This window comes from Phragmites australis, chromosome 14, assembly GCF_958298935.1.
Source record: "Phragmites australis chromosome 14, lpPhrAust1.1, whole genome shotgun sequence".
NCBI lineage: Eukaryota > Viridiplantae > Streptophyta > Magnoliopsida > Poales > Poaceae > Phragmites > Phragmites australis.
Window position 1 is genome coordinate 15,212,600 of NC_084934.1, and position 11,502 is coordinate 15,224,101.

Here is an 11,502-nt window from a genome sequence, read left to right on the forward strand (position 1 = left end):
GTCACTTTAGCGCTTGTGAAAATCGTCCATTTCCACAGGTCTTCGATCACAGGCGAGTGCGCTAAACGTCTGTAAAAACGGATTACCACCCGTCTCAAAAAATAGCTTTTATAGGAAATGGTCATCTTCACCTTTCATAATCCTTTCTTTGTTGCGGAAGTTTTATCATGTTGTAATCATAGCGGGTAACTTATATATACTGTGAAACATTTTCTACTTCAAATCCAAAGCAAAGCCAATTGTCGATTTACCAACTTTCAGACCCCAAAACAACCCCAGTACCTATACTGTTTGTTCTATTCAGTGGTTGTATATGCCCATTGGTCGATGTTCTTCATGTCAGGTTATAAGACCTGAAGCCATGCACTAGTTTGTGTACAGATGAAACGTATCTCCAGAATGTGTATGTGGCTAAACAGATCGAAAGACTTTCGAGATCTGTGAACCCACATGCTTATCTGTACCCTCCAATGGCCCTTTTTATTGAAGGTCAAACCGCCCAGACGGGCTTATATTCCATTAAACGCAATGTATTTTACAAAGAGTAGCCCATGAGGGAATGTTATACATTATATTCTTCATAGGACAATTCCCAACGTGGCTAGGAATAGCACAATCAAACATTATAGATGTAGCATCAAGGTTAAGGGCATCTTTAGAAAACGTATCTGCTTTGGTATTCAGGTTTCTTGGAATGTAAGCAAAATTAGCCGCAATAGTTTGAGTGCATCCTGATTTCCCTGATGATCTGTCTAATTTGCCATTCTTGAGGATCAGCCTGCAAATTGGTTAAGTTGTTCACCATGGGAAGGCTATTGTGAGGAACCGTTTAGATAGTATTCTAATTAATCATTAAGTCGATTATTTACACCATCACGACTTCAATAAAACTTAAAAAAAGAGTGAAACATATGTATTTCCAACATACACATCACAATAAAACTTAAAAAAGAGCAAGTAAGTAAAGTTATATTACAAATTCCTAAACATCCAACCTTTTACAACAATTTACACAAAAGAGAAAAACTAAGCGGCGAAAAAAAAACTATCAACAACAAAAGAGAGGGCAGCACCACATGCCCTTAGGCACGCCCCAAAAGCTACGCCAACAGAGTAGGATGCACTACTCATGGCCGTCGCCAGCGCCGACGGGCATGAAGTAGCCAAACACCATCTCTTCCTCACCAGCAGAACCTGAAAGAGCAGTATGAGTACGAAGATACTCGCAAGACTTAATCTATAATATGCACTTATAAATAGCTCGACTCCAATGATTATGCATTTGGATATTAACAAGAGACAACCACATGGTTTAGTAAAATTCATATGAGAAAGCAAAAATGACACACACACACACACATGTGAGCATCTATACTTAAACCAACATATCAACCAACCTACACATAAGTGTATCTGAAACCATAACAATAACATATGCGAGTAGAACTATCTCAACCGCCACCAACATCCCACATTCATAACTCTACGACCAATGCGGATGGACAAAAGCATGTGCATAACCAAGAGCGCAATAATTCGAATTAATTATACACCCTACAGGTGATACTCCTTTACCCACTCACCCTGGGTCCATCCTCTTAGCCTCCGAGATAACCTTTCTCATACCCGGAACTACCCACTCGCAAAACCCCTATGGCACCGGGGTTACCGCAAGCATGTCCCGGACACCTTCAACTCCCTGCCACCTTACTCCTCCTCATTCTTTTTTCATACATGTCATAAGGCTGCAAGGCGAGCGTCAGCACGACATATGGCACTAGGCTTACCTTACCATTAGATAAGCATGTGGCGAGTACGGAAAGTGCTAAAACCAATGACACCAACGAACAATGGTTAAACGATGCAAAGCGGTTTATGGTGCCCGGATTCCTCTCCCGAACTACCCCGAGGAACTCCTTCGGGGCAGAAGACACCCCTAGCACCGTCCATATCTCATCTCATCCTTATCACTCATCCAACCAACAACATTAACCAACATAGTTATTACTGTGACAGTAATTAAAGCCTATGCTCGTAAACGATGAAACATTTTACCGCTCGACTTCTACCGATGACCTATTGCATTGCTAAGCATCACGAATCAAATTTTAAGTTAAACAACATCAGGTTAACCCAGGCTATAAGGATACAAATCAACAATAATTTAAGGTAGGGGCAATGCAAAATAATATAGGTTCTACCCATAATACTCGACTCGGGAACTCTAATTATGCAAACATAAATACTACATAATTTATCAAATTATATCATACGAGATCCAAAGTAATATATAAAGTATGCTTAGATGCTTGTCTTGCTACTCAGGTGACCGCCTAAAGCTACCTGCGCAAAACTCGCGGAACTCGAAGATATTGGTGTCGTCTTCACTTGCTTGGGTCATCGGCTCAACATTCTCTAAAAGAATCACGGATGCAATGCATAAATAACCAACAATAAAAAAGGGTGCACATGATGCATGCTTGAATAATAATAGAGCATCGTGTTTCGAAAATATTTGTAAAAGATCGCCAAAGGCTTAAGGTTTCAAAGTTGGAAACCCCGGACAAGCTAAACTAAATGCTTGAAGCTTTCAGTGACTGGCGGTCAGACCAACATTGAAGTGACGGTCAAACGACTAGCATGCAGAAAGTTTTGGCCACTGGTGGTCAGACCGATGTTGTGCTGGCAGTCAGACCACCGACCAACAGTCAGACTAGTCCTAGTGGTGATCTGACCTCTATATATGGTTTTCCACTCGGATAATCCGGTCCTGACTGGCGGTCAGACCGGCCCAACAGTGGTCAAACCACCAGACCTTACCGGCAACAACTTTGTAGGATCACCGATGAGGATTCCTGTGACACCTTCGGTGACAAAGGACACCAAAGTGCTCTATGAGACTAGTGGAGTGCTTCTAAAGTCATTTGGACAATATTTACCGAGCTAAACTCAAAATACCCTATGGATTAAATCTAGGCCAGGTTGAACTTGGGTCTAAATGACATGAGGATAGAATTATGTTTAGAAACAACAGGGGAACGGAAGGAGATGCCTCACCTTAGTGTATGGCAGCTTCCTAGTGGATCAATCCACTCCGGAGAAGCTCCGGTTTTGAGATCGGGTTCCGGGGTGGTGTGCGGGCTTGAGGTTAGATGAGTGTGCCTCCGGCGAGGGAGAAGAGGGGAGGAGCTCGAGAAAGTCCTCTGGTAGCTTGGAGAGATTCTCACCATCAATCTCTGATCATCGTGGACGTTGATGTAGAGCTCTCCTTCTCTCCATAAGGTGGAGTGGGGAAGAGAGTGAGGGAGTGAGTGTGAGAGAGAGCAAGAAAGAGTGATCGATTCACTTAAGTTGAGCCTCTGTGCTCTGGCGGTCAGACCGCCAATGCTCCCGTTCAAACCATAGTAAGTCCACGTGACAAGCCCACGTGGCTGCACACCTAATGGTCAGACCACGGGTAAGCCTGGTCAGACCATGAGGGTAGTTTTTGCTGAATTTTCCTAAGGTCCCCTTATCTTCACTCTACACATTTTTATAAGTATTTGGGGCTTCTCAAAAGTACTCTAAACCATCTCCAAAGTACTTGAAAATAATTTCGACTCCTCTCGATGAACAAATACATATAATTACATGCGATGATGATCATGCATGCTTAATTACTTAATTAGCATTTTGGGACGTGACAAACCTCCCCCCTTAAGAAGAATCTCGTCCCGAGATTCGGTAGACTTAGGGAGAAGTTGACGGTGGTGGAATGGGAAAGATTTCTCCTCAATTGGTAAGAATCACATTGATTTTCATCGATGGAAAAAAAAGATAATCATTGGGCTTTCACATGAGCTGACGGTCAGACTACATCTAGGCTCGGTCAGACCGCGTCTTGGTTAGACCACGGGAATAACGGTTAGACCAAAAATCACACAGAGAGTTTTAGGCTTTAATAGTCAGACTGCCCACTAACGGTCAGACCGGTAAAGGTACCGATAAGACCAGAAGCCAACAGAGGGTTTTGGAAACCTTAACACCTCTGGTGGTAAAACTGACGATAAACAGTGGTCAAACTAGGTTACTACAGTTTCAACATAGTTTGGGTGGTGAAACGTGGCCGATTGAGCTGAAGTGTTGAAAAAAAAATTTTGGTTGTGGCATTACATTCCTAAAAAAATTCATGTGGTCTAAATCTGTGTTTTGTGACACCAGATCTGATAACTGAAAGGGTCATTAACTGTGTTCTCTATTTGACTACTATCATATAAACCTTTTGTTGGTTGTGTGTGCTATTTGTTGTTGATGCTAAGTTTCTAAGTTGATAAAGGTGTGTTATTAATGTAATCCTCAAGAAGTTCTGTAGAGAACTCATTGTACTCACTACTGCTCATAGCAGAAGTTTGGACTTTGAAGTACACCGGTTGGTCCCATGATTGCTTACTCCTCTGTCTTCGTCTTGAGAAGGTTTTTTTACGTAAACCGTTATGTGATATGCGCACGTGATTGGTATTGATCTGCTGCTTATCTGTTGGTTAATCACAGGACGAGGAGTTCATCGATGCATCGTTATTGCCGTCCCTCCCAACTCCATTTTCAGGTAGGCGTTCGTATGCATCGGTCCGATCATGCCCATGATTCCGTCAAGAGCCTCTAAACTAAGCATAGTTTTGGTTTCTGTCTGAGGCCGTTTTTTCATTGAATTGCTCGGATGTACGAACTAGGTACGGCTGGCCTTTGTCTTTATATGCCTAACACAGTAACCCGAAGATGAATTAAATCGAAGCACCCAAGAAAAAGAATTTTCTGGGATGGACGGAACTCATGCCAGTCAGATAACTGGATTAGTGGCTCCCACGCTCTCCCAACAAAATAAAAATATTTTTTTCTTTTTTTTGGCAGCATCTATTAAGATCGGCTTCTGCCTTCCGAGACATGGCTTATCAATCATGGTAACCCTGTGGTAATCGACGCTCAACATGCAAACATGGGACCGAGAACAGACAAAATATTTGATTATACATTATAACTTCGAGCGGTATACTGCTTCTCTAAGCAGATTCTGCTGAGCAACGGGGATGTCAAATGCGCACAAGCAGGGCCGGTAACTTACGGCGCTATCGACAGTACTATAGGTAACCGAAGCGAGCTACCAGAAGAGTTTTCTCTAACTTGTGACAGCTACAGCCTATCTTGCTGGCCTATGGTGTTTCCTGGAGTGAGAGCTGAGCGGATCTCCTGAAGATAAATACCGCCCTCTGCTTTCCCTGACCGTGTACATCACCTCATATGCAGAATGCTCGTCAGGCACAAGCCTGCCAGTGATCACGAAACAAGGTTACAACTCAGAACTCGGAAGGAGAAGGAACGGACGGCAGGGTAAGATATGAGCGTCCTTCATGATAGGTACCTCCGATGCTCATGAGAAGGTTTGACAAGCCGGTGATGAAGAGGCGCTTGGGGATTAGATCTGGTTCTGGCATGCTCACTTGAACTAGGAGTTGGCTCTTGTTCCTGAAGAACACAAGTTCCAATTATTAGAATCTGAGATGCTCTGCTTCAGGAAAATTCAATGACAAACAACGACTGCACTTCCAACTTACAATACAGCATTCGCTACAATCACACATCACAGAAGAACTCGAAGGCATCACCTGGCAGCCCTAAGAAACGTAAGCCCCAATAGCTATATCATCAACTTAGATCAAAGTAAACTTATAGAAGGCAATGCCTATATACCTTGCAGCAAGAATCCTCACAATGAGATACTAGAGAAGTTGAAGGCGTCAGGTCATGGTCCTGAGAAACAGAACCAACCCTAATCAACATCAAGCTGCCTGTAATAAAATACTAACAATGGAGCTTTGTGCTTACTGTCTTATAGTAGGCATGCTCACAACCACTGGTTGCAGAAAACTCTTCACCATTGGGGTACTCACAACTTTGATAAGCACCACCATTATGAGCACTCAAATTACATTCCGGGCAAGAAATTCTATTTGCCCTTTCCTGGTATGAATGTCCATATTTGCTCCTGCGGTATGCATCTCGCTCCATGGGTTCTTCATGCATTGCGTGCCTGTGTTTTGGATATTTATTGGAGTATCGACTCTCAGCATATGCTTCCCTGATTCTTGCCCCCGGATGTGTCCTTCCATATTTATGGCTTGAGGCTACAACCAGACATTGGAAATAACTGTTAATTAACACACAGGAAAAAAGGAAGAAGGAAATAAGTTATTCCCTCCGTCCATATATGCAAGGCGTATTTTATAATAAAAAAGTCTTCAAAAGTAGATTTTGACCTTCAATTTCTCTCACGATGTATTGTCAATAGCTACAAAATTAACATCATATTAAAAGCATTTTGAAATATAAATCTATTGATGCAACTTTTGTAAACTAAACATACATATAGTTTGACTAATTGTTGGTCAAACCTTACAAACTTTGACTTCTTCAAGTGAAAATACAGCTTACATAAATGGACGGAGGGAATTTGGTGTAGACAAAAGGAAACGAACCATGCACTGCGGAATCCCTTCTATAGTAAGCTCTGTATTCTCGGATAGAAACAGGCCTTTCTTCAACATCCATAGAGTGGTGATAGCGAGCATAATTATCTGAATAAGCAAGCCTTTCATGACCAAAATGCCTATATCTGTCTGAGTGGTGTCCTCTACCACTAGAACTTTTATTTACAAATCCTCTTCTAACTAACATGGAACTAGCACCTTGCCATGAAGGCTTCTTAAAAGTAGGTTTTGGCCTTTGTAGAGTAGCTTTCATATGAACCTGAAATTTTGACAAGTAATGAAACATATCTGGATCAAATGGTAATAAATGACCGACTAAAGTGGTTACCTTTCCACTACCTTCCCCAACACCATCTTTATTGATCATCTTAATGCAATCTAAAGCTGACTGTCTTGTCGTAAAGCCAATGAAACCAAAATCTTTTCGTTTTGCTGTGAACATATTTCTAGCAAGTTGTATGTTATCAATTTCACCAAATTTTCCAAACATTTCTCTCACTTTGTCTTCATCCCAGTGAGGTGGTAAGCCATCTAAGAAAACAGATTTTACCTGCATCACACAATCAAGAATAAAAACAATGTAAAAGGCAAAAGAAAAATAATGCAATATCTGCAAGCAACAAATTCATATACAAGGTATATATGTCTTGTTACTCTACCTTTTCCATAACCTCATCATCTTGTGAAAGAGTGTTTGAAAATGACACATGTGCTCTAAAATCAGTACCGAGATACAGATCTTCTTTTTGTAGTTTCAGAAAACCAGCCACAGCATCCACATGCGTTCTGAAGTCAAGAAACGCGTAGCCTCTGTTTTTTCCCTTTCTTTCTGGGTGCTCAATCAGATTAATTCTATCCAGGTTTTCCAACTCAAAAGGTTTTAGCTTCTCAGCTAACTGAACAGGAGGGATCAACTGTTATTCAAAATAACATCATACTTATAACAAACGTTAGTATCAAATAAGCAAGAAAGCATACATCATCCTTTGACCAATCAAAGCATATATTCCGTAGATGAAGGGTCTCGTTTTCACTGTTCTTGCATATTCCACAAGCTTTTCCCTTGATCTGGAAAACATAATTACCAGTAATGAAATGCTATTTAATAATCTAGTGAAGAAACTACTGTAAGGTGTGATCAATATACATGGATGCGAGCATTCAATATGATAGCAACCATCATAATGAATAGGAAGTATTACTGAATAAAATATTGCAAACTATATATAGGCATATACAACCCTTGTACAAGCAGAATATATGATCGAGATTATTCACTAAAGTGCTAATAACTTATTGGATGCTCCAGTTCAGCATCCAAGAGAGAAGTGGATACATCATATTCAACAGACTTGAACAGGGGCAAGTATTGACCGGTAGGCAGATTAACCAGAACGAAAAACAGATGTGAATTTTTCCTGCTATTTCACTGGAACAGTCTGTTCAAATATCATGATTAGCATAAAATACAGGTACCACAGCTTGGACTTGCACACATGTTGGCACGACATGCATTGTGGAGCCATTGCACCTACTTCTACCTCTCATATTCAAGACACAAAGATGCTAAATCAGGACACTTGTACTAAAACTGGATCACTGAAGTAGAACAAGGATAGAAACTATGATTTGCAGAATTAGCCCCTTTAAGTTTCCAATTGTCACTTTTAATTACTGCAATAGCAAGTCAGATCGTGAACAATACCTAAAATATAAAATGCAGGTACAACTTGCAACTTTTGCAGTGTGTTTATCAGAGTACATGGATGTATATCTTTACACACGAAGTGATTTAGTCCAGTTCAGCCAATCAAATTCCGTCCAAAATGATTCTATGTTAGCACATTTCTACTAGAAGTGGAAAAATTAATTCGTGTTAGACTATTACTTATTAGGCAATTCATTAACTCAAACTGAATAGACAACAAAAGGATGTGGAGTGAGCTCGAATCGAGAAAACAGAACTCATAACATTTAATGAGTACAAACACACCAAATTTAGAGAAGCTACCCATTTAACTTGGCTAGATTTGAATTGAGTGTTCCTTTTGCCTATGTGCCGCTGGAATGGAGAAATGAAACCATAGACCTTTAAGAAACGTTTTCATAAATACCAAAGTTGTTTCCAACATCATTTCCCTTTTATCCTTTGTTCAAAAGGTACTGCACACATGAATAGATCATTTCGGTGGGATGAACTGGGTAAAATAAGGAACACATCTTTGTGGTTACCTAGAATAAGTACTTTATTTGTAAGGAAGGACACTGGTAACATCTAAACTGATAGGCTTCAGTCACACATCTTAGACGAAGGTGTTCAATGTAGACATTATTCAAGTAATGATATATGAAGCAGAGTCCCTGGCTCTTCATTGAAGTAGACCAGATTCATCTTGCATTAATATTAGTATGCCATTAATATATGGATGCACGCTTTCTAAAAACTAAACCTTTCAGATATTACAATCTTTTATAGCTTCAACAAAATTGATGAGGCAGGAACAAACTATATCCATCTTATTCAATTTTTCCTGACAGTGTAATCTTTCCAATCAGTCTCTTATGCATTGACAAACATTGTGGTCCCAAGACTGCATGAGACGGCCACATATTTGAGTTGTACATTCCAATTACCAACTCAAAAGCTCTCCTTTCACATCGACTAATCTAAATCCTTCAAACAAACATTCCAAGGAGACAGCAAGAACATAGCTTATCTCAAATTAGTGAGCATTACAGCATTTTCAAATCCCTAACTTTATCAGTTGCTGAACAAGACAAAGTCGGCCTTTTCCGCTCCCAGAGGGAAATTAAACAATTTCCCATCGAAACCAAAAATTAAATGCTTCAGGTGTTCATCAAAAGCCATCAATCAATTTAACACCAGTAAAATTCACAACTTTCCCCAATCACTTTGTCCCAATTCGCCTAGCTAGCGATGCAAATCTAATGCAGTGGCAGGATTCAATACCACAGCCGTGCGGAGGTCGTTGGCAGCCCACCGTGCCTGCCAGGCAGCAGCGAAACGTACGAAGGCGAATCCCCGATTGAGCCGCGGGTCCGCCGGATCCCGCGCGAGCCGCACCTCCTCGATATCGCCGGCCTCGGCGAGCGCCCGCGCCACGTCCTCCTCCGCCGCGTCCAGCGGCAGCCCGCCCACGAACACCTCGTAGTCCTTCCTCTTCCTCTTCCCCTTCCCCTCCTTCACCACCTCCTCCTCCGCCGCCGGCGCCACAGCTTCCTCCTCCCCCATGATCACCTCCTCCGCAGCATCCTCCTCCATGATCACCTCTTCGGGCTCGACCACCACCACCTCCTGCTCCTTCTCCTCATCGACCACACCCTCAGGCTGCTCCACCACGACCTGCTCCTCCTGGACTACCTCCTCCTCGAGCGCCTCCTCGGGCTCCTCCTCCCCCTCATCGAACTCCTCCTGGGCGACGTTGAGGTCGAAGAGGAACCGGCGAGGGGCGTGCGGCGACGAGGCCATCCCGGCGATCGCCGGTGGCGAGGCTAGGGTTTCGCGATGGGGAAATCAGCTTGGGTTACTACTACTCCAGTCTACTGCTCGTATAGGAATCAGTGGGCCGATGCGATGTGGTGGGCCGATGCGATGCGGGGGGAGGGCGGCGAGCACGCGGCGGCCGAATTGCGGAGGAGATTATATAGCAGCAGCCCGTACCGTGCAGGTGCGGTCGCCGGAAACGAAGGGCTGGCCAAGCCTCCAGCCTAACGATATGTGGGGCCGGAGCTAGACCGGTCGCCACATGTCAGTGACGGCGGTAAGGCGGGGTGGGGTGCGGCTGTCAGTGGAGGGGCGCCCGTGGACTTTTGGTTCGCCACTGATGATCGATGACATGTGGGGGCAGAAGAGGAAAGCCCAATTACGGTGCTCAAGGTGGCTTAAGCCCACTATCTTCTTAATGGACCAGCTGGACAACAGACTATAGTTTGTTTAGGCTTCTACGAGCTATAGTTTAGCTACAAGCAGGATTAAAAAATCATCGGTAACCGTTTAAAAATCGTGGTTACCGATGATTTAAATTTAAAAAATCCAAAAAAATAAAAAATTTAAATTTTTTTAAATAAAATCTAAAAAAAAACCTAGACACAATTCTAAGACCTTCTGTGAAAAATTGTTTCAAAAATAATATCGTTTGCATTATATTTTATAGGGAGAAAGTTTGAAAAAAAATGAAAAAAATTGAAGCGTGCGGCTCAGTTATTAACTCACGTTAAGGAAAAGTGTAGTATGCAAACACATATTTTTCTTGTATAAAACGTATTTTAAGAGAATCTTTAAAATTAATTTCACTTTATTTAGAGTTTTATTAAATTCTCTGATTTTTACAAAGTTCACAAGCATAAAGTGAATATGTTAAGAAACAGCACTATAATTAACTTTTTCATGTCTACTATTATTTTTTCTACGTAAATCATAGTATAAATAAGCTAATGAAAGTGGTTTCACTAATTTTTGAGGTGTGATGGGTCAGTTATGAATTAATCTAGCCGTAACACATTTACACAATCATGCATGTTACAATAACTAATTCATGAGTTTATGTATTTTTAAAAGATATAGGATCATGTAATAAGACTAACAAAATTAGTTTCATAATTTTTTGATTAGCAAAGAGTAAACTATGCATTTAACTTGGTTTAACAAATAATATTTCTCACAGAAAATTTTGAACTTTTTTATGAGTATAAATACTTTTACCATGTAGATCATGTTACAAGGAAGCCAACAAAATTTGTTTCACTCGATTTGAAGCTCAGATGAATTAGTTATTGATTTTACAAATTGAGCCCTTTTTAAGGTTTTTTGTTGAACTGCGCTGAAATTCGATAAAACCGCTCGATAAATCGAGAAAACCGAGAGGTTACCGACCCAAACCGCTCGGTAACCGACCAAATCAAAAATACAAAAAAATCGCTCGGTAACCGACCCAAACCGCTCGGTAACCGACCAAAACCG

The 11,502-nt window shown here is 41.5% G+C and overlaps 1 protein-coding gene across 2 annotated transcripts; it reads right to left on the reverse strand.

Annotated features, from left to right (window-relative positions):
- Nucleotides 1-4,984: 4,984 nt before the first annotated feature.
- Nucleotides 4,985-10,206, reverse strand: LOC133890742 (uncharacterized). 2 transcript variants are annotated; one of them, XM_062331261.1, is made up of 10 exons: nt 9,493-10,206; nt 7,500-7,589; nt 7,181-7,417; nt 6,850-7,071; nt 6,510-6,780; nt 5,860-6,158; nt 5,725-5,784; nt 5,589-5,648; nt 5,396-5,499; nt 4,985-5,300 (listed from the first exon to the last, which is right to left on the reverse strand). In XM_062331261.1, exons 1-10 carry the CDS (start codon nt 10,009-10,011, stop codon nt 5,174-5,176), a joined length of 1,989 nt encoding a protein of 662 aa, XP_062187245.1. In that variant the 5' UTR covers nt 10,012-10,206; the 3' UTR covers nt 4,985-5,173. The 2 variants fall into 2 exon arrangements, with proteins under 2 accessions (XP_062187245.1, XP_062187246.1); XM_062331262.1 differs by having other exon boundaries at nt 5,589-5,639; nt 9,493-10,205.
- Between the last annotated feature and the right edge of the window lie 1,296 nt (nt 10,207-11,502).

What these genes read in the sequence shown, in the direction of transcription:
- LOC133890742 (XM_062331261.1), bottom strand. Translation starts at nt 10,011, where the DNA reads ATGGCCTCGTCGCCGCACGCCCCTCGCCGGTTCCTCTTCGACCTCAAC. An exon ending in TTGGGGAAGGTAGTGGAAAG is followed by an intron (nt 6,781 to 6,849) that starts GTAACCACTTTA and finishes TCAAAATTTCAG; the next exon opens with GTTCATATGAAAGCTACTCT. An exon ending in GTGAGGATTCTTGCTGCAAG is followed by an intron (nt 5,649 to 5,724) that starts GTATATAGGCAT and finishes TACGTTTCTTAG; the next exon opens with GGCTGCCAGGTGATGCCTTC.